Source organism: Chlamydomonas reinhardtii, chromosome 1 (assembly GCF_000002595.2).
Source record: "Chlamydomonas reinhardtii strain CC-503 cw92 mt+ chromosome 1, whole genome shotgun sequence".
Taxonomy (NCBI): domain Eukaryota; kingdom Viridiplantae; phylum Chlorophyta; class Chlorophyceae; order Chlamydomonadales; family Chlamydomonadaceae; genus Chlamydomonas; species Chlamydomonas reinhardtii.
The window spans coordinates 3505770-3532566 of record NC_057004.1 but is presented as its reverse complement, the minus strand read 5'-3'; the positions used below and the strand labels follow the sequence as shown (position 1 = coordinate 3532566).

Here is a 26797-nt window from a genome sequence, read left to right as displayed (position 1 = left end):
ATGCCTCCCGCCCATGTTTGTTCAATGCCGATTGTCCCATGCAACATCCGTCGGAGCTCCCGCACCACTGCTTCTTCTGGCATTCTCAAGCAAGCAAGCGTAGACATATACGCAAACGAGAACTTACTATATTTGGTGTCAGTGCGCTTGACCATCATAGTGGTATTACACGCTTCCGCTTCGCGTCTGCGCTAATGGCCGAGGGAAGCCTTGCTGGCTTTGCATCGTTAGAGGAGCTGCTGGAGGTAGGCTGCTGACACGCAGGACCACCCGCTCCACGCTGGCCAAACCCTAATCGTGTGTGTCGACAAACCCCACGTAGGAGTACGTGCCCGCGGACAAGCTCAAGCAGGCCAAGCGTGTGATCTATGGGCTAAATTTGGGAGAGCCGGTGGGAGAGCTGCAGCTCGACGCGGGAGTGCTGGAGCGAGCGAAAGCGATGGGTTTTGACCTTCGCTCGGCGCTGTTTCGCGCTGCACCGGAGCAAATGCGTCCACCGCGCATCGTTCGCATCGGCCTGATTCAGAACAAAATTGTGCTGCCCACGACCGCGCCCTTCGCCGCGCAAGCCCAGGTTCGTGACATGCGGGCTGTATGCTTTCACGCGTACAACGTCGTGCTTACAACCAACCATCATGATGCAAGTGAGCCTTTTGTGTTCTCACCTCGGCAAACCTGGCAAACCTCAAAGTTCGACTGCCCCTCGGGCAGGCCATCCGCGACCGTGTTGAGGTTATGCTGGACACCGCCGGTAGGGCGGGTGTCAAGGTGGTGTGTCTCCAAGAGGCATGGTGAGACACTGAGGCTGCGTTGGATGCCCCGGGGTGGGCCCGGGGGGTGGCCAGGGCCAGGGCTTAGTGTAGACTAACACACACACACACACGGGGGCTGGAAACCGCCGCCTGTCACATCCCCCGTACCGTGTACCAGGGAAAGCAAGCGGACTGCCTCTATCCATTCCCCATTCGCGGTGCGTGCAGGCACATGCCCTTCGCATTTTGCACGCGCGAGAAGGTGTGGTGCGAGTTCGCGGAGTCGGCGGAGACCGGGGAGAGTGTGGCCTTCTGCCAGGCGGCAGCACGCAGGTGTGTCAGCGGCAGCAGCAGCAGCAGTTCACTGTTGAGTGTCCTTGGGAGGTGCCAGAAGTTGAGAATGATGCTGGAGTTGCACGGTGTAGCCATATAGCCATGCAGGAGAGAAGACGTCTGCGCCATTGGACTCCTGTGCGGGCAGGGCCGGGATCTGATGCCGGGGTGCGGGTCATGCGGCTGAGGTCTGGGATGGTGTGTGTCTTCATGCGGCCGCCCCACGCTGCCCTGACTCCTGTACGCAGGTGGGGCATGGTGGTGGTGTGCCCCATCCTGGAGCGGGACGCCGCACACAACGACACGGTATGGAACACGGCGGTGGTGATCGGCCACAACGGCAACATCATCGGCAAGCACCGCAAGGTGCGCAGCTGTGCGTATGCAGCTGTATGTATGCGGCTGTACGTGTGCGGCTGTGCGCGGTCACGCTGGGAGGAGGGCATGAGGAGATGGGCGTCGGCGCCAGGACTGGGCTGGCCAGGGCGGATCGGGCGAAAGGAACTGGGGCCGAGCACGAGATAGGGAGCGGGCGCAAGGGATTTGGCAGGGGAGCTGCGGCCATTTCAGGGAGCCCGTTGGAGCGGTGTGCTGTCCGGACCAGTACCGGATGGTCACTCTCGCACCTGACTTTGAGGAAAAGAAACGCGCGCTCGCCAGTGCAACGGCTCAACACGCTGCGGCGTACCCGTGTGTGTGCGTGTTCACGTCACCCTGTAGAACCACATCCCGCGGGTGGGCGACTTCAACGAGTCCACCTACTACATGGAGGGCAACACCGGCCACCCCGTGTTTGAGACGGCGTTCGGCAAGATCGCCGTCAACATCTGCTACGGCCGCCACCACCCCATGAACTGGCAGGTGGGGCTACGAGAGGCGCCGGGTTGCGGCGGCGGGGTGCGGCAGCCGGGGGGCAGGTGCTGCGGGGGTTGGGCTGAGTTGGGGGTGAGGAAGGAAAGGGGATTAGGACAACTGATGACCGTGGGTATCAGGACAAGCGTGGGGCCAGTATGAGGATCTAACACCTCCGGCTGCACCCAGTGCTGGCGCTCAAATACGGCACCGCCCTCACACCTTTCCCATCCACCTCACTGGGCTTTTGCCCGTCGCCCTCCCGGCCTCCTGCCTGCCGCCTGCTGTCTGCTGTCCGCCACCCGCACAGGCGTTCGGCATGAACGGCGCCGAGCTGGTGTTCAACCCCGCCGCCACCGTGGGCGACCTGTCGGAGCCGCTGTGGCCGGTGGAGGCGCGCAACGCCGCCATCGCCAACTCCTACTTCGTGGCCGGCATCAACCGCGTGGGCACCGAGTCCTTCCCGCGCGAGTTCACCTCGGGCGACGGCAAGCCCGCACACAAGGTGCGGTTTGAGGACGGGGTATCGCCGCGCGGCCACTTGGGGGGGGGGGTTGTAGATACCAGCCCAAACTAAACCAAACCCAGGGGGCGTGGGCGATAGCCGAGGTGGGGGACCGGAGGCGCCTGGTTGGAATCAGGTGAAGCACCGGCATCTCGGCGCAACAAGCCGCAAGCGTCTTGTCGGCATGGAGGCAACTGTCTGGACATAACCTGTTCGCCGTGATCGCGACCCGCGCCCTTCCTCACAGGACTTTGGCCACTTCTACGGCTCAAGCTACGTGGCGGCGCCCGACGGCAGCCGCGGCCCCTCGCTGGCGCGGCACCGCGACGGGCTCATGGTGGCGGATGTGGACCTCAACCTGTGCCGGCAGGTGCGTGCAGCAGCAGGGCATGTGTGAGAGGAAGAGGAAGGGGACAGCAATGCAAGCGCTGTGTTTGTGTTTCAAGTTCTTTCAAGTTGCCGACGCGACAGCGCCAGGCCGCCAGGCCTTGGCGCGGCACAGCCGGCGAGAAGCTGGAGCAGCAGACTTCCACTGGAGCCTACTCCAACCCTTCAAGTGCTGTGCCCCCTCCCATGTGCCCCCAGACCAAGGACAAGTGGGGCTTCCAGATGACTGCCCGCTACGACATGTACGCCGACTTCTTCGCCAAGTTCGTGAAGCCCGACTTCAAGCCGCAGGTCATTCGCGATCCCGCGCTATGAGACCCGCCACACTGCGGAGCTGGGGGCCAGCGCAACAGCGCAGGTGGGCCGGACCCGCGCTAGGCAAGGGAAGAGAGGTGGCTCGAGTGCCTTTGGGCAGGGCAGGACTACGATCAGCGCAGGCGTGGCTGGGGCAGGGCTGGGCCGGAATTGATGTGCGATGGGACAGTGTCAAGGCAGCACTTGACCAAGAACAGCACATGGCAAAGCTGGGACCTGGAGCTTTTCGGACCGTGGCTCCGCTGCAAAGCGCGCTGTAAGTGTCGGGCAGGGGCGGAGGCCAGAGGGTGCTTGTGAGCGTGGATTGGCGTGGGCGATGCGTGACGTCCTGTCAGTGGGGCGGCCTCGTGTCGTGTCGTGTAGGCGTGAAAGCGCTTCCTGCCGGCCAGTGAATGATTGATCTCCGGGACTGTGATAGACCATTGTGCACATGTATGTTAACGGTGCAATGCCGTTTGCGCTGGATGCTGTTCGTATTACTGACGAGTGTGTAGTGTCTCGCACTCCGCTGCGCGGTGCTGGGGCAAATTTTAACCTAATTTTGACGGATGGGCTGCTGGGGAACGGAGCGGTGTCTTGTGGCGACACGCTAGCAAAAGCATGTGTGGCGGGCCCTCGAGTGGCCCCACAACGGGCATCTGCACCTGGTGTAACGTCTTGAATGCAGGCAAGCTGTGCACCACTCGCTTCGCGCTGCGGCGTCCAGACGGGCCCGGTATTAGATTGGAAACTTAAGCGCTGCTACAAGTAAGATCTGTCCTATCAGGTCCTATGTCCGTCTCGGACCGGGGGTTCGGGGCAATCTTCAGTCAGCATTACATTCCGTGCTCACGTTAACCGCCGTCCGTTGTGCACAGCATCCTGCCTCTACGGTTTCCTATGCTCGCATCCCGGCAACACACGCATGCTCATGATGGGTCCTGCCCCGTGTCCACCCCGAAGTTCGTGCGACGGGCCCAGCCCGCCCCAACCTCGCTGCGCACAGCAATGACAACATCTATATCGATTGGATCGACTTGACCTCATGACGTCCTCGCGTGGATGCCGCCACTGAACCGCGGCATCTGTGTGTGTCACTAGGGCTGCCCCAAGACCAGCACCGCCAATCCGTCAGGGATCCTCAGGCCGATGTGGCCGCTGCGGCTGTGCAACTATCCTCACCGCCGCAGCTCTCCCTCGCTGCCGCCGCGTTCGCTTAGGGGCTTCACCAGTCGTGGGCCGCTGCCCCGCTTGGCTGCTGCCCCACGATCGGACTGCGCGCAAAGGAAAGGGCCCGCGAAGGAGTCAAGATTAGTCACAGCAGTCTCCAAACAAGCACAGGGAACCCCCACGCGCACACGACACGACGCATTCAGACACGTGCTGCTGAGAGCTGATGCGGCTGCCTAAGGGTTTGGCTGTGCGATGTGTGCCCAGACGCGCCGCCGGACCGGGCGCTCACCCAGTCCCTTGACCGCCTCCCAGACACCCCCGCTGCCGGTGCCGGCGTCGGCACTGACACCGCCCGCCGCCGGCACCACGGCTTCCGCGCTGCGCCCTCCGCCTCTTCCATTCCCGCGTCTGTGCCTGTCCCGGTGACTGCTACTGGCTCTGCCGCCGTGCTCGACACCGCGTCTGCCTGCTGGTGCTGCCGCGGCACCGGCACCGCCACCGCCACCGCTCGCCCGGCCCACCGTGGGGGGTAGCTTGGGCAGGTCGTGGAACAGCCCCGCCGCCTTCTGCTCCGCGATGCGCGCGTCCAGCAGCGCCAGGCCCAGCGAGTGCAGCTCCGTGTCCATGGCGTTGTGAGACCTGGAGCGACACGTGTGACGTGTGTGTGTATGTGTGTGTGTGTGTGTGTGCGTGTGTGTGTGTGTGTGTGTGTGTGTGTTTGTTTGATAATACGAAACGAAAGCCCGCCCAACGACGTGTGTGTATGTATGTGTGTGCGTTTGTGTGTGTCTGTGTATTGTGATGAAGTAAATTCAGGCAATGCGGTGGCCAGCTGAGACGCGCCATAGCCGCCCCTCTAGCACCTCACCCCGTCAACCCCTTAGCCCCCGCTCCCCCCCCCCCCCGCCCACCTGATGAGGTCCAGCACCTCCTGCGGTATCCGCTTCCGCGCCGCCTTGCTGAACGCCACGTGGCGGCCGTCCGACGTGGACAGCGCCGCCAGCGACTGGTCGCGCCGCGAGGCGGAGCGCTGCTGCGCGCGCGCGGCGCAGCGCACAAACTCCGTGCCCACGTCCGAGTTGGCTGCGCGGGCGTGCGGGCAATGACGAAGCAGGAGCGGGGAGGGGGGTTACACCCATGATGAATGGGGGATGGGATTGAAAGGGGTTGATGGACGGGGATGGAGGTGCAGGGGCGTGGAGGGATGGGTGGAGCGGAGTCAGGGAGTGTGCTGAGGTGTGTGGCGAGGGTGACTTTTCCCATGAAGCAAGGCTGCCATGTTGCCATGCCATGTTGCCGCCAGCTCCACCCAACGCCTTCATCCAACCCGGCGCTGTTGTCTTTCTGAACCTGCTAGCCCCCTGCAATACCGTAACCCCCTCCCCCCTCCACCGCACACACCAGCATGCCCCTACTCACGTATCCGCTTGAAGCTCATGTCAAGGGGGTTGCCAAATCCATCCACCTGCGGCACCACCACCTTGTTGGCACTGGAGCCGGTGGACAGCACCCTGGAGGCGGGTGGGGTTGGGGTGAGGCAGCGAGCGCAGCGGGCGCATGAGAGTCAGGCACCTTAGCGTGGCAGCAATGATGTAGGACTGCACAGGCACCGTAGACAGGAGGGCCCTGCAAGCGCATCCATCGCCGGCGACCGCAACCGCTCCACCCACGCTCTCCAAGCCAGGATTAGCATCAGCACTCACTCGCGGCCGCTGCCGTCCGCCTGCAGCTCCTCCGCGGCGCCCTCCACCGCCTCCGCCACCCCGCCATCCGCCTCCGCCTCCAGCAGCCGCCGCTGCCCGCGCCGCCGCGCCACGTCCTCCGTGCCGCCGCCGCCGCCGCCGCCGCCGCCCAGGCCCAGCCCAGCCTCGGCCTCGCCGGTGGGCAGCCGGTCGCGTGTCTCCGCCAGCCGGTCCTGTGCGGCAATGAGGTCCTCACGCGCCTTGTCCACGCGGCCGCGCAGCGCCTCCAGCGCCGCCTCATCCGAGGAGTGATCCTGCCAGGTGGCGAGCAGAAGACGGGTGACGGTGGTGATGCGTATGGTTGGCGTCCTGACACCAGGAGCAGGGGCGGGCGCGACCCAAGTGCACCTGCCCAGCATAACATTATACCCGCCCCTAGATCAAACCTCCAGCTGCCCAGCCACCGACCTGCGCCTCTCTGACACCCACACTCACCCGCTGGGCATTGACGAGGTCACGCTGCGCCGCCTGTAGCCGGGTCCGCGCCTGCAGACGAAGCGGCACGTAACAGCCGGTCACACTCGGCCTTGGCGCGGTCTCCATGCCGGCCCCCGGCCCCAGCCCCCCGCCGCCACTCACCTCCCGAACCAACTTAGCCATAAGCTGCAGCTGCGCCGCTAGCCCGCGGCCGCCGCCGGCACCGCGCCCGCCACGGCCGCCGGCGTCGTCATGCCGGCTGCCGTCATCCTCCTCATCCGCGGCGGCGGCGCGGCGGCGGGTTCCGCCGCGCCCAGCCACGTCGTCGTCGCCGCCGCTGTAGGCTGGGCTGTGGATGCTGAGACCCATGGACACCTGCACAGCAGCCGCCACACAGCCAGTGGCATTGGTGTGATGGAGGGATCCTGTCAGGCACACGCGGCGTGCAGGCACGCCGGGCCGTCCTGGCACGCAGGCGCCCGGTTCTGCCGCCCTTCCTCCCTCCCGGCCTCAGTCCGCTAACCCTCACGCAGCTGCGGCCCCAGCTAGCGCTCCCACCCGGCAACACCCTTACCACGCCCTTCACCCCCAGTGCGCCCTCGTTCCCTCCGTCCTTTCCACCTCGCCCGTCGGGCACCCACCAGCGCCGACGCCGCGCTGTCGAACAGTCGGTCGGTGGTGCCCACGTGCGTGAAGCGCCGCACGCGCGACTTGGCCACCTCCAGCAGCTGCGCCGACAGCGGCGGGTGCGCGGACAGGCAGGCGCGGAAGGTGCCGGCGTCGCCCCAGTGCGAGTAGTTGGTGATGCCCAGCACCTGAGGGGAGGGGGAGGGCGCGGCGCCAGCCGCAGTGGTGGTCGAAATGGTCTCGGGCTGGGCTTACGTGCGATGTGGACCTTGACTTCGCCGGCCTGCTTAAAAGCGTCCTTTCGCACCATGTCCCCATACCCAGTACTCATGCTATGCGCCTGTGCAATGTTGTCATCCCTCCTCGCGCCTCCCTCATGGGCCCTCCAGCACAGGCCCTCCTGCACAGCCCTCCCACCCGCCGTGCACTCGCCTGAAACGCGGCTCCGTTGTGCAGCAGCTCCGTGGCGATGGGGTGCTGCGCGAACTCCTGCGCACACACACGAGCCCGGGCGAGCGCCACGAGCACGTTAATATGCCAAAGCAGCAGCGTTTCGGAAGCAGCCGCCAGAGTACCGTAAACCTAACCCAGTATCCAAGATGCTGTCCCTGTTTCATTATCGGGTCCCCTGCATCCCTGCACCACCCCTTCCCCACCATCGCCACCCCGCGACCGCCACCCGAAGTTCCAAGACCTCCCCCGCCCAGCCGCACCCCACGGCCGCACCCCACGGCCGCACCCTGAGGCTCATGACCAGCTCGTTGTCGTAGGGGTCCAGCAGCGGCAGCACGCCGCCGTTGAGCCCCGCCTCCTCGTCCGTCAGGTTCCACCTGCTCACGTTGAGCGCCTTGTTGTGGAACCAGCGCTCGCCATCCTGCTCCACCTCGATCCAGCGGCCTGTAGGGCGGGGGGGGGGGGGGGGCCGGTGAGGGGCGGCGCGGGTTGCGGGCACGGCAGGGGGTGAGCAGTCCAGGGTCCCGGAAGACCGTGGGGAGCTTGGGGCATTAGGGAGGGCCAGGGGAGCGCGTCGGGAGTTGGGGGGTGCATCCTGGCCGCATAGACATGAGCACGCAGGCCCAGGCCGTCAGGCCAATGCACCCCGAGTGGGCACGCCCCTTCCCCACCCCTGGCTGCACGCACCTCCTTCCGGCTGCGGCACCGCCTGGGCGGCTGCCACCTGCAAGAGAGAAAGAAGACCCAGGCGCCAGAAACATTGCGTCACGCCCAGCGGCACCGGCATTTGAATGAAGAAGATGCGTGGCTGTGCGCATGGTCGTGGCTGACACGAACAGCCGCGGCCCTTCGCCTGCTCCATGCCGCCAGACCGCCGCGTTCGCAGGCTTTGTGACCCCCAGACACGTTGCATTTCCCTTCTCCGACCTGCTGGCGTGAAATCTTGGCCCCAGATCGCACCTTTGGCCGCATGTCCTCGGCGAAGAAGGGAATGAGGTAGGACCAGGGCCACACATCCTCGGTGGCGATCCTGCCCACCTTCTTACGGAAGTTCTTCGGCCGCTTCAGGGACCGTGCGGCCACCTCGATGGCAAACTCGTACGCGGATAGGAAGCGGTCTAAGGGGTCGCGCAGCTGGTTGATCACGGCGACATCCGGCGGGAGCATGGACACCACGCTGAAGTCATCGTGTGACGACAGCAGGTAGCAGGCCGGTGCCGTCATGTTGGTGAGGCGCAAATGATCGTACGCCTTTGGACAGCGCCTCGCTGGGTGCGTCCCTATCTTCAGGAGACAACTATGGAATGTCCGGCCAGCGGTCCGGGGAACGTGCAAGAAGTAGAGCATGTTCGATCCCGTGTACGGTTCCGCCTCCTTGTGGTGCTTCTCCAGATAATGATCCGTCAGCGCCTGGCACTCGTCGGTCGCTCCACGCACCATTGCCGCGCAGGCAGCTGCAAGCGCAGCCGTCAGCCAGAAGCCGACTTTAGACATTCCTAACACTTTGGTGATACTCAATGTCTTGTAGGCATTTCAAAGGAGCGGTTCCTTCTGTGTGCAGTCAAGTCACAACCGAAATTGCACCATCCAAGGAAGTGCCTAGCTTCAGGAACAGATAAAACAATTGCCTGAAGTCATGAAAAACACACCATCGTTGTTCTGCAGTGCTCAGCTCATTCATTCTGTTCTCTAGGCCCGATCCCGCCAACACGCCAACCCGGCATCTCAACCCCATGTGTGTCCCGCAAATAGCCTCCCCGCCTTCATCCTGCAAAAAGTGCGAGCATCTCTCTGTCCTCTCGTGCTTCCTCCCGTCCTCGTGTTCGGGGCAACATACCGCGCGGCGCAACATACCCAGCAGCCCCTCCCGCGCCGCATCTACACCACCTCTCTTCGTTCTCCCCGCCCCTGCAACCTACACAACTACAGCACGTAGTCCCCAGTGCCCTTGAAGTCAGGTTCGCCCTCGAAGTTTGCTCCGCAGCAGGTACCCTGCGGCATGTCCACGCAGATGACCTGGTCGTAGTAGCCGTACTTCCACTGCAGCGGGTCGGCCGCGTCCCACAGCGCTGGGCAGGGGTAGCCCAGCACCTAGATTTCAGGGCCCGAGCGCGCGTATAAAGTATTGTTGTGCGTGTTAAAGAGCACAAGGGAAGGGAAATGAAGGCTGTGTGTGTGTGTGTGTGTGTGTGTGTGTGTGTGTGTGTGTGTGTGTGTGTGTGTGTGTGTGTGTGTGTGTGTGTGTGTGTGTGTGTGTGTGTGTGTGTGTGTTGACGATGGGCGTGGAGGGCGGAGGACACCCGCTCGGAGGGCACCTGCCGGGTGCAGCGCTGGATAGGCCCGCCGCACACACCACCCACACGACAGCACCGGCGCGGCAGCGCCAGATTTCTCCACCCCTTCCACTCCCATTGTCACTACCGCTCCAGTCAGGCCCCGGGCCCCCTGCCTGCGGCCCACCTGGTCAAGCGCGTAGCCAATGAAGCGAAAGGTGTTCATCGCGTCAAAGCTCCAGTCGAACACCGGCACCTGCAGGCAGCGGGCAGGCAGGTGCGGGCACGGGTGCGGACACCAGTCGGCGACTTGGAAGCGCGGGAACCCGGCAACTGCAATCCGCGTGCGAGGGCCGCTTCGAGGGTCAGGTGCGCGCGGCTGGCGACACCTCCTGCAGCAGCCCAGCCAACGCCAACAAGGTAGGCAACGCCCACGGCTCCTCCGAACCTTACATCTCCTGTTGCCCCGCGCGCCCGCCCTGTTTGCAGCCAGCCCTCCCTGCCGGACGGATACTTTCATGATAATTTAACAGCTATGAGAGCTAACGGTATTTGTTGGGCCCGGGAAAGTATACCCCCATCTTGCTCCCACGCACCTTCTGGTTTAGGTTGATGGTGTTTTTGAACTGGCCATCAACACACTTGTTGCAGTTGGGCTTGATGCCTTGGCGGCGTGTGGGCGAGTCCGGGCGGCGGTTGTCAAAAATGAGTGTGGCGTTGAATGCATTGTAGGCCTGTGGGGGACGAGTGGTCGAATGATGCAGCGCAAGTTGAGGATTGGTGGTGGGAGAGCAAGCTGGCATGGCGTTAGGCAAGCAGGCGACGAAATGCTGGTGACCGCGCCCTGCGCCTGCAGCCGTCCTCACCTGTTGCAGGTTGGTGAGGTCCAGCAGGGGGCTCGCCTGTGTGTGTGTGTGTGGGGGGGGGGAAGCGGGGGGGGCGGGACAGCGTGTGAGAGCGCGGGAGGGTGCGGTCATGCCGTGTGCGTGTGCATCTGCAAGTGCCGCACGTGCTGTGCCAAAAGTCGCAGGCGGCCGAGTCGTCAATGTTACCAACAAGCCGCATTGGCACAACCATGCGCTCATCTCCCTCACATACCCATACACACGCACCAGCTTCAGGAAAGCCTCGGAGTACAGCTTGGCCACGTTCTGGGCCAAGAGCGTTTTCTGCAAGAGGGTCGGATGCAGGGAGCATGACACAATTGACATGAGAGGTGGAAACTGGGGGACGCATACTGTTGAGATCGCTGTGTGTAAGTACTGTACATTAATCTGGCCAACGGTTGCGCAAGACAGTGGCTCGAATGCGCTTCAGAGCCATACCGCATGCATGCTCACACCCGCCCTCGCGCCCGCACCTCTCGCCACTGCTCCTGCGCCTGGCTGAAGTGGGTGCACAGCCAGTTGGGCAGGGAGGTGAGGTTGGCGGCGCCGTCAGGCGACACCAGATCGCCGCAGGCGGTGTTGCCCACCTGACAACAACAGCAACGACAACAACAGTGTATTGCGTGAGACAGCGGTACCGTATGTGTGTAAGAGTGTGTGTATTAGAAACGAAACAAATCGCCCGGAAATATTCGTGTGTGTGTGTGTGTGTGTTTTGAGTGTGACGCCCGAGGAGTGGCTCAGGGCGGCAAGGAATGGCAGAGGCGGGACCTTCGCGGGCCAGCGAAGGCGGCTGCGCGATGTTCCCATGTACCCTGCCCTGCAGACGCTGCGGCTCCCCCAGCCCGAAACCGCCTCCCCAGCACCTTGTTGGGCAGGACGTTGGGCGGACACACGCACGTGTTGTTCTGCGGCCGGAGGGGCAGAGGGCAGCAAGGAGGAGCAGGTAAGGAGCGGGCAGCTCACAAGGGTGCAGCCACAAGCGGCAAGACGTTGCCCGCCATTGTGCCTAACCTGTCCTTCAACATCCCATCCCGCCTTGCATCTGATACCGCCCCGCCCTCTCAGCCCGCCCATCCCACTTTACAGTGTGCCTGCGCACCGCCCAACCCCTCGCTCTCGCCGCTTCCACCTCACGCCCCTAGCCCCACCGCACCGCTCTGACGCCGTTCGGCCCACACGACACGCACTCGCCGCCAAAGCGCGGCCCCAGCACCTGGCCCGGTGCGGGGCAGCTGGTGGCGCGCCAGGAGGCTAGGTTGTACGACGCGAGCGGCGGCGCGGTGAAGGGCAGCACGCCCTGGTTCTGCGGCTGGCCGGAGACGAGGCGCAGCCGGTACAGGCAGTCCTGTATGGAATAAGAATGGACAAGGAAGGGGGCCGAGTCACGGGGCCGAGTCCTCTGAACACTTGTATTTGTCCCTCCTAAGCGCTCAAATCATAAACATATTTGGCCCAGTGGTGGCCGCAAGTTGCGCACCCCTGCTCGTCCCGCTTACCTGCACGGTGGTGGTGGTGCCGGCTGGCGGCCCCAGCCCGTACTTGCGCGACTCCTCGCACGCGTCAAACATGGACCCCACGACCGGGACGATCTCGGACCTGCAGGCATGCAGGGGGAGGCGGCAGGCGTGGCGATGCCAGGAGGCGGTGCCGCCCAGACCCACTCGCCAGCAGGGAGGCACGCACGTGCCAAGACAAGGCCGTACGTCCACTCGGCAGTTCGCACGCGGGGGCTTGGGGGTACGGGGTGCTGCATCTCACTGGGCTGCGGCAGGCAGGCACGTACCCAGACACACCCACCCCAAACTCTCAACCTACCTCCAACCCCACCCCCCACATCCGCGCCTGGGAACGACGACTCCACCCCTACAACCCCCACACAAACACAGGCACACACCTGAGTGGGCACGCCGCGGCGTACTTGTCCCCCCGCACACTGAACATCAGACTCTCGACCGTCACGCCGTTCTGTTTGTACACGTCGATGCTGGTGGTGAGCGGCACTGCCCAGATGATGGGCGTGGCATTGTTGGACACGAGCATGAAGGCAGGGCTGGGCGGCGGCGCGGGCGGGTGGGGCGGCGACGCCGTGCGGGGCGAGGGTGCCGGCGAGGGCGGTGAGGGGGTGGACGAGGCGGAGCCGGAGGGCGGCGGCGCTGTGCCGTTGAGCGTGCCGCGCGGTGCAGGTGGTGGCGAGGGTCGTGGTGGAGGAGGGGGCAGCGGCACTGCCTCTGGCGGCGGCGGGGGCGGGTTGCGCACCGCCACGGTCATCTGGTAGCGTGTGTCTTGTTTCCATAGGCCTGTGCAAAGGGTGTGCGGTACCGCTCAATGTGAGTCGTCTCGACGTCGCAGTCGATGCACGTCCCCCCTCACACAGCCGCGCGCCCCGTCTGTTTGTCTTCCGGCACAAGTGGGATGCCGGCACGCGTGGCTCCAGGCTCCAGGCATACTCCTGCAATCCCACGTGTACATTCATCGCCCCCCCACACACACACATGCGGCCCTCGCTTGCCGCCGCCGCCCTCTCCCACACCCTCCTTATCACGACCCCATCCTCCCGACCTGTGAGCGTGAAGCAGTTGCCGTACTGCTGCCAGTACATGCCCGCCTCGCTGTCCTCTGGGTTGGGCGGGAAGTCCGCCACGCCACGGATGGGGGTGCCGCTCTGGTCGCGTATGAGGTCGTCATACCTGCACATGCGTGCAGCCCATGCAGCCCATGCGGGCGGGCGGGCCGGGTCGGTGGCCAGGCGCACAGCCAGCAAGCCCACTTGTGTCGCAGTACGTGCAGTTTGCGAGACAGGCGTGCGCGCCTGTGCGGAGGCGTCACCGCTGGCTCGAGGCAGTGCCTGGCCGAATGCAGCGAAACCCTGGCTCTCCCGTGGCACTATCCCCACGCGCGCTCCGTGGCCCCGGGCCCCTTCCCCGAGCCTGGCGCACCGCTGCAGCTTGTAGCTCTGTGAGTAGAACCCGTCCGTGCCCAGCACCTCATACACGGTGGACACCTCGAGCGCGTCCAGGTCGGAGGTGCCACGAAAGAACGTCGAGCGCTCAAAGGGCGGCCTTGAGACCAGCTCTTCGTTCGTGTTAAAGATATCGCCACCCTCCAACAGGCTAAGCACGTTAATGTCCCCTCGCGTCAAGTTGTAATTTGTGCTAGTGAAGCAAAACATGAAAGAAGGCGGAGCGAGAAAGCGCGGCGTGCTAAATTCTAAGGTGACCTGGTTTGTATCCTGATAGGCAACGCTACTAAGCAGCAGTATTCGGCACATCAGGCCAGTAAGTGAAGCTGCGTTCGTCATTGGCGACTGGAGAGGGTTTGGGAATTTTATGCAGCGAGCATCTGCCTTTGGGCAGTGCAAGCAGTAGCGTTGCTACGTTTGCCTAAATTATATTCATAAACGATGACAGGTTCAGCTCATACAGCTTTTGCGCGAAGCTGACGGCAAATGGGCTTGGATCCGGATTCGAATGGCGCTGGTCTCTCCCTCATCCCTCAGACCCTCACTCTACTGGTTTAGGGCCACTGCATGGGCTATCTGCCCGCCTGCTGGTCGGCCAGCACGGATGCCGTGTGTGAGAGTGCATCCAAGTTGGACGACATCTCTAATCTACGGATGCCCTTGACTCTTGAGTGAGGACGTCGACGCGGAGCAACCTCTAAAAGGTTCTTGCCCATCAGGACCGCAGTGCATTACATTGCAGTACAAAGCTGCTCCTGCACCATGAAGGATGGGGGATAAGTTGAGGCTTCCGGAGATGGGGCATCGAGGCACCGTCCCTGCCGCCGACTTCCGACACGAAACCCGGCACGCCTGAACGGGGCTCACTAGCGCACTTCAGATGGTAATATGGTAACCTGGATGATCCGGGAGTGACGTTATTTTAGGCTGCGTTCTCGCAGAGCAGTATGTATGCGGGCTCTTTGCGCTGATCGGCAAGCCGGATCGGTCAGACGCTACGATTCGGCCAAAACTACATCTCAATATTCCACACGTGCATCACTTGTACATAATTCACTGCATCTGGAGGCCCGGCACGAGGTCGGAGGTGCAAGCAAGAATCGCAAACATCTTTGGAGCTCTCTAGGTTACAACCCGCGAACCTTATTGTAACCAGCTGTGCATTCACATTTTTCCGTTGTCATTCTCAACAATGCGGATGACTGCGCCGTCTCAGTGCCAGTTGGCCCGCGCTGGCCACGCTAGCCACAGCTTCCAGGGGCCTCGTTCGCCCGCGCCCTGGGCACTCCCGCGTGTCCGCGTGCTCACCGCGCATAGCTCTCGGAACTCTGACGCCGTCAGCAACAGGACTGCAAGCGGTGATGACATGCATGGGGCGACGACGGTGCCGGCCCAGCTAAACGCCGCTGGCTCGGTGCATGACAACGGAGGCGAGGTGCCGCTGCTGGCGGGGCGTCGTGCGGTGCTGCTGGGAGGTGGGCAGCACACGGCGTTATACCTCAATCGCGTACAGCGATTCCCATGAACTCTGAATAGTCAGTAGGATACCCACGAAGCTTGGTGCCCGCGGCAGCAAGCACGCATGCCGCAGCTCCTGCTTGCCGTATGTGTGCGGGTACGGCAGGTGCTTGCAACCAATCTCCTGCACCCGTCTATCAACAGGCGCCGTTGGCGCAGGCAGCCTACTAGCTGCCGCTGCCGCGCCGCCGTCAGCACCGACTGCCGTAGCAGCGGCGGCGGCTGTGCCCGCGGCGGAGCTGGCGGCCGCGGCGGCGCCAGCCGGCCCTATTGAGGCTGCTACGTCGGGACTGCGCGCCTGGCAGGCTCTGCGGGAGCCCTCCCTCAACAGGTGCGCTGGCACTTACCTACCGCTGACTTCAGCCCCAGCCATGCAGGCTATCTAACGCCCTTGACGCACTGCCGCACGTCACACCACCACACCGCCTTCAGCACCTGTTGTACCCCACCCATGCTTCCCGCATCCTTACCTCCTCCCTGCCACTGCCACTACACACACCCTCACCCCAGCCCGCACTCTCACCCCCACTCCCATCCCCATGCCCATTCCTATAGCCATTCCCATCCCCATGCCCATTCCTATAGCCATTCCCATCTTCATCCCCATTCCCGTCCCCATTCCCATCCCCATCCCCACGCCGAAGGGGCCTGGCCACGCCCGCCGCCGTGCGCCGCGAGCTGGGCCTGGAGGGGCTGCTGCCGGCGCCCGTGACGCCGCCGGAGCTGGAGGTGGCGCGCGCCGCCGCCGGTGTGGAGCGGGCGGGCGCGGGCGGGCCGCTGCTGGCGTACGAGGCGCTGATGGGGCTGCGGGAGCGCGACCGCGACACGTTCTTCGCGCTGGTGCAGGGCGACGTGGAGCGCTACCTGCCGCTCATCTACACGCCCACGGGTGAGCGCGTGTGAGCGTGTGTGTAAACACAACGAAACCGGGAAGCGCCCATGTGTGTATGTGTGTTTGTGTGCGCGCGCGCGTACTGCCCCTGCTCCTACAGCCGCAGTGTGTACACCACTTGCTACTGTTGATTGGGGCCGCCGTTGCTGATGCGCACTGCCGCTCGCTCGCTGCCCACGAATGCGCCTCCCCATCTGCCCGCTCCCCGCGGCCCGGCCAGTGGGGGACGCCTGTGTGTCGTGGGGCAGCCTGCTGCTGCGCCCCACCGGCCTCACCATCAGTCTGGCGGACGCGGGCCGGGTGCAGCAGCTGGTGGACAACTGGGCGGCGGGGCAGCCACAGGTGAGCAGCGAGCGAGCGCGTGCGCATGAAGCGTGTGTTAAACACAGAACAAACGGAACAAAGCCGCCTGCTTAACGTGTGCCGCCGTTGCATGCGCCTTATTAACAGTCGATGCGCACCCTGACACGCCAACCCATGCACGCATGCTCACAGGCCCGCATCGCGGTGATCACGGACGGCGAGCGCATCCTGGGCTTGGGCGACTTGGGTGCGCATGGGCTGGGCATACCCGTGGGCAAGGCCGCGGTGTACGGCGCCGCGGGCGTGGAGCCGAGCTGGGTGGTGCCGGTGGTGCTGGACGTGGGCTGTGACACGCCCGAGGTGGTGGGTATGCGTGGGTGTGTGCCTTGTGTGCCTGGTTGCGTGATAGTCGGGGCTTGTGGTCGGGGCATAGGGGCGTGTTGGGAGCTGGAGCCCGAAGGGCGACGCTTTAGGTGCGTAGGTTGGGTGCATGACGACGCTGGGATGTTGGGGGTGGTGAGAGGGCACGGCCTTGAGGTCACTGGAGGTCGTCATGCGGTGGCAACGGCGCGCCGACCCGAGCGCCAGTGCTCAGCCCCATGCATCACCGCCCCATCCAGCCACGGCATACCCGACCCAACCCATTTGACTGTGGCCTAACCTGGCCGTATCCTCTCCTGTACTGTCCTGGCCGTGTCCTATCCTGTCCTGGCCGTGTCTTGCCCTGTCCTGCCTTGTCCCTGCAGGTGACGGACCCTCTGTACGTGGGTCTGCGGCGGCGGCGCGAGCGCGGCCCCGCCTACTACCAACTGGTGGACGAGGCAGTGGCGGCGCTGCGGCGCACCTACGGCCCCGGGCTCCTGGTGCACTGGGAGGACGTGGGGGGCAGCCACGCAGTGCCGCTGCTGCAGGTGGGGGACGGCGCGCGCGCGCGCGCGCGCGCGCGCGTGTGTGTGTGTGTGTGTGTGTATGTGGATGTGTGTTTGTGTGTTAAAGAGCACAAGGAAAACAAAGCGCTTAGAGTGTGTGTGTGTGTGTGTGTGTGTGTGTGTGTGTAGTGGGGGTTGGGCGGGGTCACGTTAGGATCGGTAGGTGTGCGGTAGTAATCGTGTAGGCGCCCGAGATCCAGCCGCCGGAGCCAGCCCACACAGCCGCAAGGAGGTGTGGCCTTGGGCTTGCAGCACTGACCCCCTTGTGTCGCCGGCCTCGCCTGCCTGCGCACGTGTCCCGCGCCGCCCCCCGCAGCGGCTGCAGGCTGCGGGTGTGCCCACCTTCAACGACGACATCCAGGCCACAGCCGCGGTGGCGCTGGCGGCGCTGCTTGGGGCGGAGCGGGTGCCGGGTGTGCCGCCGCTGCAGCAGCAGACCTTCCTGTTCTTCGGGGCGGGACAGGTGCGTGTGGCTGGGGTGGGGCGGGCTGTGGCGGGATGGGAGAGCGCGCCGGCTATGGCAAGCTTAATGCCGTTTGGCTGCACCCAGGCACCAGGCTCTCGCTTTTCCATGGAGGCGTGGGTCGTAGCTGAGCGCGCGCCGGCTGCTAGCCGTGCAGCGCCGTCCGCCCAACCCCCTGCCCTCCCATCGAGGGCCCTCTCGCCTTCACCGCCCCTGCTCTTTGTGCCACTCACCCACGCTCCCGGTCTCTGGGGCCGTGTAGGCCAACCTGGGTGTTGCGGCGCTGCTGGTGTCGGAGCTGGTGTCGCGCGGCGTCAGCGAGGAGGCGGCGCGTGGGGCGGTGTGGCTGGTGGACAGCAGGGGCTTGGTCACGGACGACAGGTGCGGGGCGCGGGAAGCCGGAAGCGGGAAGCGGGGCGCAGGAAGCGGGGCGCGGGAAGCGGGGTGGGGGAAGCGGGAAGCAGAGCTGGCCTCACATTCTTCAGCAATGCTGCATGGACGCGCAACTGGGCGCCGCATCGCGCACTCTGTATTTGCTTTCTCCTACTCCCCTGGCACTTCCTGGCGCACACACGGTACACGATGTACACACGCATTGCCCGCACAGGCCCAACCTGTCCCGCTCCAAGGCCGTGTTCGCCAAGCCGCGGCCGCCCGCCCTGGGCGCGCCCGGCAGCAGCGGCCTGGCCAGCCTGGGGCTGGGCGCCAGCAACGCCGTCGGCGGCGGCGCAGGCGGCGGGGCCGCAGGTGAGCCGCCCGCGTGTGTGTGTGTGTGTGTGTGTGTGTGTGTGTGTGTGTGTGTGTGTGTGTGTGTGTGTGTGTGTGTGTGTACGTGTGTGTGCGTGTACGTGTGTGCGTGTGTGTGTGCGTGTGTGTGTACGTACATGTGTGTGCGTGCCCCGGGCCTCGACAGTGGGCATCTGCCAGACCAGGCATACCACCTTGCTGCGGTGACAGGCATATAAATATGGTCGCGACGTGCTCGGTCGCGCCGCGTGTTTCTGGGTATCCTGGTTTTGCCAACATGCACAATGCAGTCATGCACATTTGCAGTGAATGCACGTGGCACCTGGTCGGCGGTTGCAGGTGGCGGCGGCGGCGACAGCCTGGCCGACCTGGTGCAGGGGCTGCGGCCCACGGCGCTCATCGGGGCGGCGGCGGTGGGCGGCGCCTTCGACCGCGAGGTGCTGGAGCTGCTGGCGCAGGTGGGCGGGAGCGCGTGTGCGTTTGTGTGGAGGGGGGAGCGTGTGGAGGGCTTGAGCGCGTGTGTTGTGGAGGGGGGAGCGTGTGGAGGGGAGTGGGGGTTTATGTATGTACGTGGCGTTGCGCGTGTGGCGGAGGCATCCGCCAGGGTCTGAATCACTACAACCCCCCTCAGGCGATACGCTACCCCGCTTCTCCTGATTCCATGTGCACTTGGTAATGTACCCACTCCCGTGCACTCGCACGCACTGCTACCGCCCCCTCTGCTGCGGCTGCGGCTGCTCGCAGGTCCAGCCGTCTGGCTCCTCCCGGCCCATCGTGTTCGCGCTGTCCAACCCCACCTCCAAGGCCGAGTGCTCCTTTGAGCAGGCGTGGCGCTACACGGGCGGCCGGGCGGTATTCGCGTCGGGGACACAGGTGGGCAAGCCGCGCGTTTGCATCCGTGCGTGGCTGCGTGTGTGCTTGCTTGTGCATGCAAAGCGGCAGTCGGCGCCGGGCGCATGTGTGTGCAGGAAGGCTCATCTTCGTATCGCGGGTCGGACCGGTCCGGACTGAGCAGGCACGGGCTGGGGGCGTGCGTGCAGGTGCTGACCACCGGTCCAGCACCCCAGCAGCAATTAAAACCCCGCAACAGCTAGCTTGCCGAGTGCTGGCCCTCTGCTTGTGGCCGATCGCTCGCCCCCCCACTTCATCACCCTGTCCTCCACATGAACAGCCATCCCCCCATTCCCCCGCCCCCCACCCCGCAGTTTGCTGCGCTCACGGCGCCGGCCCCCAGCCGCAGCCTGTTCGACGCCCTCCTCCCTTCCAGCTCCTCCCACAACAGCACCACCAACAACAACAGCTCCAACAACAGCAGCGGCAGCCCCGCCGGCGGTTTTGCCTACGGCGGCCGCACGCTGGTTCCCGCGCAGGCCAACAACTGCCTGGTGTTTCCGGGCCTGGGGCAGGGCTGTGTGGTCAGCGGCGCGGTGGCGGTCACCGACGGCATGCTGCTGGCGGCGGCGCGGGCGGTGGCGGGTGCGTGCGGGCAGGGGCACCGGGCCGGGGCACGGGGCATGGGGCACGGGCAGGGCACGGAGCACGGGGAAGGTGCCCGGGCGTCATGGGGCGTGGTGCGTGCTGGTGCATGCGGCGGTGCATGGGGTGCGGGACGTGGCGCTGTACGGGTGGGGGCGTGTGTGGCACGGGTAGTAGGGCACTGCTCGCTGTGTGTTGGCAGGTACTTACACCAGACGTACAGCAGCCGACATTCTCCAACCCTTCCCTACCCTGTACCTCCCGTGCCAAAAACATGTTTACCCCCTCCCCAGCCATGGCCACTCCCGCGGACCTGGAGGCGGAGTGCGTGCTGCCGCGTGTGGGGCGACTGGCGGAGGCAGCCGTGAAGGTGGCGGCGGCGGTGGCGTCCGCGGCAGCAGTGGACATGGTGGCGACCGTGGGCGTGGGCGCGCCGGCCGGCAGCAGTAGCAGCAGTAGCAGCGGTGGCGCCAGTGGCACGGGCGGGGCGTCCTGCAGTCGGGAGCTGCTGCTGTCTTCTTCGGCCGCAGCGGCGCCGGGCGCGGCCAAAGGGCCGGCGAAGGCGGCGGCAGGGCGTGGAGGCAGAGGCGGCAGCGGTGGAGCTGGCAGCGTTGGGGACACATCGCAACTGGAGGAGTGCATTCGCAAGCTCCAGTACCGGCCGCTGTGACTTTTAGGCAAGCAACAAGCTCGGTTGCATGAGTGGTGTAGGCCCCTGGATTACAGATGCTGACGCCGGTTCCTGCCATCAACAGGGCGTTTTTGGAACACCGTGTCGTGCTGTTGGCTGCGCGCAATTCCACTATTCAACGTATGAGTGTAAAAAGCCCAACTCTTGCAATGCGCTGCATTGATGGCAATACTCAACAAGCTCATAGGCAGTTGACAGGGACGAATGCAAGAAGCCTCGTTCCTCCACAAATACCTTTAGTGTCGGAGAGCGACGTATGGCAAAGCAGTTGCGTGCACGTGCTGGCAAACCACCCACAGTCTGTGGCCTGCCTGCTGGAGGTGCCGGCCTGGGCGTCTCGATTAGCAAATACGACTCCCAAGCTTTACCAAGGGTTATAGATAGGACCAACACCTCCCCTAGACCGCATAGGTGCCCGCCAGCCCTCGCTCCAGCGCAGTGCTCCCGACCACAACTAACGTCAATGCACACCAGTGCCGCCCAGTCAGACATGACAGGCCCAACCCAAGCATCAACCGCATTTGTCCTGCCTCGAGCATTCCCGAGGCAGGCGCACAGTTACGGCACCGTACTTGTGAATTACTACCTCGGCCTATGGCAGCCTCTTGTTCACTCGTGCCTTGCTTGGTCATTGGTGCCTTCCAACTTGCAAACACTAAGCATGCCGTCCGCGCGTACCCACCAAGCGGCCATGCACGCCACCTGCCCGCCTGCTCGCTGGATCCACTCACTGCTCGGCGGCTTACTCATCAACCTGCGCGCACGCTCGCAACCAAGCGCGCCTCCACAATCACGTAGATCACATTGCATGCGCCTACACACATGGCACGCTGACGGTTTTAGCCCACGGCGCACGCTCGAGAATCCAGCACGTTGCATGCCACACAGCGTGCACTGCCATTACCGGTGTCCAACGAATCCTCCCATGCAAGTGTTCTATTTAGGAAGGCTGCACCTTGGGCTGCACCCACGCACTCGCCAGTTACACCCACGCACGCAGACCACATGGCATGCTTGTGCACACGTGCCAGCTCGCACTGGTCTCGGCACGCCAACAGTCAGGGCAGCAGCCATCACACCCCTGACGCACCAAGCACACGCACGCGCCAGTGCTGTACCGTGTCCTGCCGCCATCCCTATCCCAGCCAGTGTCTTTGAATCCCAGTCAGCTTTAGTTGATGTAGCGGTAAAAGGTGATCTTGCCCGACACGCGGCCGTCCACAAGCGCCTGCTCCCACGGAGCCAGTAGCGCCTGCTCCACCTCCTCCGCCATCGACGGCATCCCTGCCTGCTGCTGCTCCTGCTCCCCCTGGCCCTGCTGCCCTTCGCCTTTGCCTTCTGCCACCGCCAGTGACTCTAGCACCGTATCCGCCGCCGTCACAGCCGCCGACACGGCCGCCTCACCCAGCCCCGGCAGAAGGTTGACCTTGGCGTAGCCCCAGCCCTTGCCCAGATAGGGGCTGTCGCGCCGTGCCGTGTACTTGAGCGACATGAGGGTGCAGGGGGCGCCGCCGGCCGCGTTGCCACCAAACACCTCCAACTTGGCGTGCGGCGCGGCGATACCCGGCAGCTCTCCCTCCTTAAGCCCGGGCCCCAGCATCACAGGCGGCACGTTGCACATCAGGTACATGCCCACGTCTGCTGACCCGTACGGCAGGCCGTGCTGCAGGCTGATGCTCCAGGCAAAGCCGCGCACCAGCACCTCCGTGCAACTGGTGTCGGCCTGCCGCAGCATGGAGTGGCAGACCCGCTTCCGGCCGACCACACATGCCTTGATGTTGTCCAGCAGGTCTTTCCGCGGCAGGATGAACTCGTGCTCCCAGCCGTCGGCCGTCAGCCACTGCGCGCGTGCGGCGCCGTACCAAGCCGGATGCGCCGCTATATACGCCGCCGCCGCCTCGTGGCCCTGCAGACGCAGCCGGTCGGGCTCCCGCGCCGCCGCCCAGTCGATTAGGAAGATGTGCTCCCGGCGTGTGAGCGGGAACTAGCCCTGCTCTGGAAGGATGTAGCGTAGGTACACCGGCCCCAGCTGCGACAGCCGCACCAGCGCACACAGCGTCTTCAGCTCCTGGCCGCTGCCGCGGTTGCCCAGGTCCGCCGCGCGCCACTTGGCGAGAAGCAGCAGCACGCTGGACTCGTCGTCTGTGGAGAAGCTATCGGAAGCCAGCAGAGCTTCCATGGCCGCGACCGGCAGCTCCTCCAGCTGCTTCGTCAGGACCGCTGAGTTGAGCGTTGTGGGCGCGCTGGTGAAGTGCGCGACCAGCGCCTTGTGCGCGGCCGCTAGCACAGCCTTGAAGCTGTCCGGCTCCTCGCTCTCCAGAGGCAGCAGCGACTCATCAGCATAGAGCTGCAGCACCGGCGGCACGGCGGCGTCCGCGGTTGCGGCAGTGGCGGCGGCAGTGCCGCCGCTGGCACCAACGCGGCCTGCCGCTGCCGCCGACGGCCTGGCGGCGCCAGCGGCGGGCTTCCCAGTTGCTGGCGGTGGCAGTGGCGGGCCAGTGGCGGCCAATAAGCTACACAGCTCCTTGTCACAGGCCCCAACACAATCGCCTATCTGCATGAAGCATGCCTGCCGCCGGACCGCCAGCAGCTCCGGTATGCTCAGACCACCGCCGCTGCTGCTGCTACTGCCGACAAGGGTCCCGCTGTTGCTGCAGCCTTTGCTGTGGCTACCGCTGCCGGCGGCGGCGGCCTCAGGCGCCCCGCACGCCTCGCGCTCAAGCTTGCCAGTATAGATGAAGCGGATTGCGGCGCGTGCGACTCCGACATCCGCCCTGCGGTTTACCGGCACGCACAGCGTGGGCAGGGCCGGGCCAGCTGCTGACGCTGACGCTGCTAAGTTGGCTTGGATCCGCTGCCAGTGCAACCGGAGGCTGCGGAGGAGGCTGTGCCCGAGCCGGCAGCTGGCGCCGCTGGCGCATCGCCGGCCGACCAGCAGCCGCGCAGCTGGGCTGCAAACATATCACTGCCAAGGCGAAGGATGTTGCGGTGCAGGTGCAGCGAGCGGCCGGCAAACGACCGCTTGCCACGAGGGGCTGTCGCGCCATCCGATGCGGCACTTGCGCCAAAGACAAGCTTTGCAGCTGCGGCCTGTGCGGTTGTTGCAGGGAATTCGTCGTCATCGCCCTCGTCGGTAGGCTCGTCTTCCGCATCTGAGATTTTGCTTTTCTTAGTCCTGGATACGGGCAAGTCAACGTAGAAGCGGATTATGCAGTCGGCAGTGTCAGCGTTGTCAAACTCTCCTGCAAGTTTCAAAATTACACTTGCACTCATTCTTGTTTACACGAAGTTTCCGCATAATCGGCTACAATTAATTAAGATAACGAGCCTAGTTGTTGGTACATGGCAGAGTGTGCAGCAACCACCATCGCCGCTTCTTGCCCCCAGACTCCTGCCACCTACCGTGTAAACGACACGCTACACGCATTACCCGGCCTCGACCTTGCAGCCCTACAAACCTCCCCACGCCCTCCTCACACCGGCCTCACGCCCTCACCACGCCCCAGCCTCACGCCCGCGCGCAGTGCCTGCTGAGCTCGCTGTACGCGCGCTGCACCGCCCGGAACGCCTCCGCCGCCGCCGCCTTGCCCGCCGCCGGCTGCAGGTCGGGGTGCGTCTCCTTGGCGCGCGCGCGGAACGCCGCCTTGAGCCCGGCCGGCTCCAGCGGCGAACCCGGCGCCAGGCCCAGGGTGCGCAGGTGCGCCTGCAGCTCCGTCGCCAGGGGCTGCTGGTGGGGGTAGCCAGAGTGGGAGGAGGAGGAGGCGCCCCCGGCAGCCCTGGCTTTGGCCTGGAAGCGCTGCCACCAGCCCGCGCCAAAGTGCCGCTGGTACTCCTGCTGCTGGTGCCGCTGGTAGCGCTGGTACTGCTGCTCCTGTTGCTCCTGGCGACTGGAGGAGGAGGACGACGAGGACGAGGAGGAGGAGGAGGAGGCACCGCCGCCGCCGGCACCGCCGCCCCAGAATTCGGTGTACTGCCAGCGCCTGCGCCGCCGCAATACGATGAAGTAGCACCAAGGGGTTGAGAGGCGTGTGAGACATGCGGGAGCCGAAAAAGGCCACGTCCTATCGGCTATCGCTGTGTGGGACGTGCTCGGGCAAGCGCAGCCCAGGCTCACCCCCCGCCAGCCACCTCGCAGAGGCCCAGTCCCCTGCCGCTGGCCGCCCCATCCTGCAACCCATTTACCTACGGCTTCCGCGCCCATACCGCGTCCTCTGCCGGGCACCGCGAGACCCGCCCCCCGCATGACTCACCTCTCCTCCGCCTCATCATCCTCGTCGTCATAGAAGTCCCGGAAAGCTGAGCGGTAGTGCTTGCCACCGCCACCACCGCCACCACCGCCGCCTCCTCTGTGGCCCGCCCGCCGCCCCCGTGCGTCCGCCGCGGCCGCAGCCGCGGCCGCCGCCCCCCACTCCGGGTATCGCGCGTATTCCTCATAGTCCACGTACTGCCGCGGCCAGCGCCGCTGGAACCATTCCACGCCGCGCCGCCCGCGCTTCTCAAATGCCTGCTGGTGCTGTTGTTCTTGCTGCTGTTGTTGCTGCTGTTGCTGCTGTTGCTGTTGTTGCTCACGCTGCCGGCGTGACTCGGGGCTGAGCGGTCGAGGAGGCCGCCGCGCACCGGGGTGGTGGTGGGGCTCGTGGTGCCGGTGGTGTTGGGCCCGAGAGTTGCCTCCTTCGGCGCCGCCGCCGCCTGACGCCGCTGGCCCCGCCGCCTGCCGCCTGCTACGTCCAGCAGGCGCACCAGCCCACTCCTCCTGGTCGGCCTCATCCCCGGGCGACGCACCCACACCGCCCGACCCCTGCCCTCGCCGCCCAGGGCCGCTGCGGCCGCGGCTGCTCCACCCGGCTTCGCCCTCGCCCTCGTCTGCGCCGTCGCCGTGCCCTTGCCTGCTACTGCCGGCGCTGCCGCTGCTGCTGCCGCCACGCGCGGTGTGACTGCGATATGCATCATGTTGTTGTTGCTGCTGCAGCTGTTGTTGTTGGTCGTACCGGTTGTGGTGATTGTGTTGGTGTCCGGGGAAGGGCGGTCGGGGCCGCGGCGGTCGCAGCCTCTCGAATACCAGGTTGTGCAGGTGGGCACCGCCGCCGCCACTGCCGCCACTGCTGCCCCCACTGTCCCCACCGCCTCCACCAGCCCCATGGCCGTCACCCGCCGCGGCCCCAGCACCTGCCGACGCCTGGCCTGAAGCCGCGTGACTACTGCTGGTGCTGCTGCTGGTGCTACTGCCACGCATTCCACCCCTGCTACTGCCGGCGCTCCTGTTGCCGTTGCTACTGCCTGCAGCGCATGAGTCAGAACTGTTTTGTCTTCGACCTTTCACGCCATCCTGTTGGGCTGCATCGGCCGCACCACCAGCCGCGGCGGTCTCAGCCTGCGCCCTGCCCCTTTCTGTCCCTGTCCCTGTGCCTGCCGCGCGTTTCCCGGAAGGACCCCGCCGCCGACGCTGCTCCTGCTGCTGCGCTTGCTGATGCTCGGGGTGCGGCTGCGGCGGCGGCGGCCCCCCCGGCGGCAGGTGCCGCAGCAGGTAGTGTTTGTCGTCCGGGTGCAGTCGGTCGGGCAGCCGGCCCGCAAACGCCTCCAGCACACGGCTGCGCGAGCCCGCCGCCGCGGCGCCAGTGCCGGCGCCGGCGCCGGCGCCTGGGCTCGTGCTGCTACCTGCCGCTGAGGCTGTGCTGACGCACCGCGAGGGGCCGGCAGGTGCGCTGATAGCGGTCAAAGCGGCCGAGCCGAGCCCGCACGCAGCGATCTGCAGGCAAGCGTGGGGGCAAGGAGAGCTTGGGATGCAAGGAGAACGGATGCATCACCGAGGCGTCAGGTGGCAGCTGCAGCTGATCAAGTTTGGACACTCCGCTCGCTACGCCGCTTACGGTGCAGCTGGGAAGGAGCACCTCAAGCACTAGCGTCGCCGGCAAGCTGCGCGCGCCGGCCATAGCGACCCTGCGCATTCTGATTGAGCGCAGTGCGGAGCTGACGAACTTATAAAAGGGTTTCTGTTAGCACATTATGAAATGAATACTATTTGTTACTGAGGCGAGCAGTTCTAGAAGCGAGAAACGGCCGATCCCGATGCCAGTTTTGCAGTCGCTGGTGTCAGCACATTATACAGTAATGCGCTTTCAAC

At 65.1% G+C, this 26797-nt stretch overlaps 7 protein-coding genes across 8 annotated transcripts; 2 read left to right on the top strand and 5 right to left on the bottom strand.

Moving 5' to 3' along the window:
- The first annotated feature begins 104 nt into the window (after positions 1–104).
- CHLRE_01g022650v5 (uncharacterized protein) lies at positions 105–3809 on the top strand. Its single transcript, XM_043058501.1, has 9 exons — positions 105–245; positions 323–574; positions 712–791; positions 981–1085; positions 1334–1451; positions 1806–1946; positions 2248–2442; positions 2690–2812; positions 3028–3809. The coding sequence occupies exons 1-9, from the start codon at positions 195–197 to the stop codon at positions 3142–3144; spliced, it is 1182 nt and encodes a 393-aa protein (XP_042928415.1). The 5' UTR covers positions 105–194; the 3' UTR covers positions 3145–3809.
- Positions 3810–3947: 138 nt separating this feature from the next.
- Positions 3948–9162, bottom strand: CHLRE_01g022600v5 (uncharacterized protein). 2 transcript variants are annotated; one of them, XM_043058499.1, is made up of 12 exons: positions 8496–9162; positions 8223–8259; positions 7822–7979; positions 7515–7571; positions 7097–7270; positions 6618–6830; positions 6474–6524; positions 6000–6292; positions 5716–5807; positions 5208–5379; positions 4586–4935; positions 3948–4397 (listed from the first exon to the last, which is right to left on the bottom strand). In XM_043058499.1, the coding sequence occupies exons 1-12, from the start codon at positions 9027–9029 to the stop codon at positions 4255–4257; spliced, it is 2274 nt and encodes a 757-aa protein (XP_042928414.1). In that variant the 5' UTR covers positions 9030–9162; the 3' UTR covers positions 3948–4254. The 2 variants fall into 2 exon arrangements, with proteins under 2 accessions (XP_042928414.1, XP_042928413.1); XM_043058500.1 differs by having other exon boundaries at positions 4818–4935.
- A 46-nt stretch (positions 9163–9208) lies between these two features.
- Positions 9209–14000, bottom strand: CHLRE_01g022550v5 (uncharacterized protein). Its single transcript, XM_043058498.1, has 12 exons — positions 13635–14000; positions 13258–13385; positions 12593–12995; positions 12195–12294; positions 11852–12043; positions 11562–11603; positions 11169–11282; positions 10921–10977; positions 10675–10710; positions 10405–10542; positions 9996–10064; positions 9209–9626 (listed from the first exon to the last, which is right to left on the bottom strand). The coding sequence occupies exons 1-12, from the start codon at positions 13865–13867 to the stop codon at positions 9459–9461; spliced, it is 1680 nt and encodes a 559-aa protein (XP_042928412.1). The 5' UTR covers positions 13868–14000; the 3' UTR covers positions 9209–9458.
- A 100-nt stretch (positions 14001–14100) lies between these two features.
- CHLRE_01g022500v5 (uncharacterized protein) lies at positions 14101–20820 on the top strand. Its single transcript, XM_001689915.2, has 13 exons — positions 14101–15132; positions 15320–15506; positions 15820–16064; positions 16288–16409; positions 16563–16733; positions 17117–17281; positions 17616–17762; positions 18025–18143; positions 18370–18509; positions 18849–18967; positions 19254–19382; positions 19715–19985; positions 20279–20820. The coding sequence occupies exons 1-13, from the start codon at positions 14850–14852 to the stop codon at positions 20653–20655; spliced, it is 2475 nt and encodes an 824-aa protein (XP_001689967.1). The 5' UTR covers positions 14101–14849; the 3' UTR covers positions 20656–20820.
- An 8-nt stretch (positions 20821–20828) lies between these two features.
- On the bottom strand, positions 20829–22500 carry CHLRE_01g022462v5 (uncharacterized protein). The gene has a single exon (XM_043058497.1). It carries the CDS (start codon positions 22409–22411, stop codon positions 21848–21850), a length of 564 nt encoding a protein of 187 aa, XP_042928411.1. The 5' UTR covers positions 22412–22500; the 3' UTR covers positions 20829–21847.
- Positions 22501–22548: 48 nt separating this feature from the next.
- CHLRE_01g022450v5 (uncharacterized protein) lies at positions 22549–23860 on the bottom strand. Its single transcript, XM_043058496.1, has 2 exons — positions 23522–23860; positions 22549–23450 (listed from the first exon to the last, which is right to left on the bottom strand). The coding sequence occupies exons 1-2, from the start codon at positions 23635–23637 to the stop codon at positions 22661–22663; spliced, it is 906 nt and encodes a 301-aa protein (XP_042928410.1). The 5' UTR covers positions 23638–23860; the 3' UTR covers positions 22549–22660.
- A 61-nt stretch (positions 23861–23921) lies between these two features.
- Positions 23922–26740, bottom strand: CHLRE_01g022400v5 (uncharacterized protein). The gene is made up of 3 exons (XM_043058495.1): positions 26544–26740; positions 24927–26422; positions 23922–24656 (listed from the first exon to the last, which is right to left on the bottom strand). The coding sequence occupies exons 1-3, from the start codon at positions 26619–26621 to the stop codon at positions 24185–24187; spliced, it is 2046 nt and encodes a 681-aa protein (XP_042928409.1). The 5' UTR covers positions 26622–26740; the 3' UTR covers positions 23922–24184.
- Between the last annotated feature and the right edge of the window lie 57 nt (positions 26741–26797).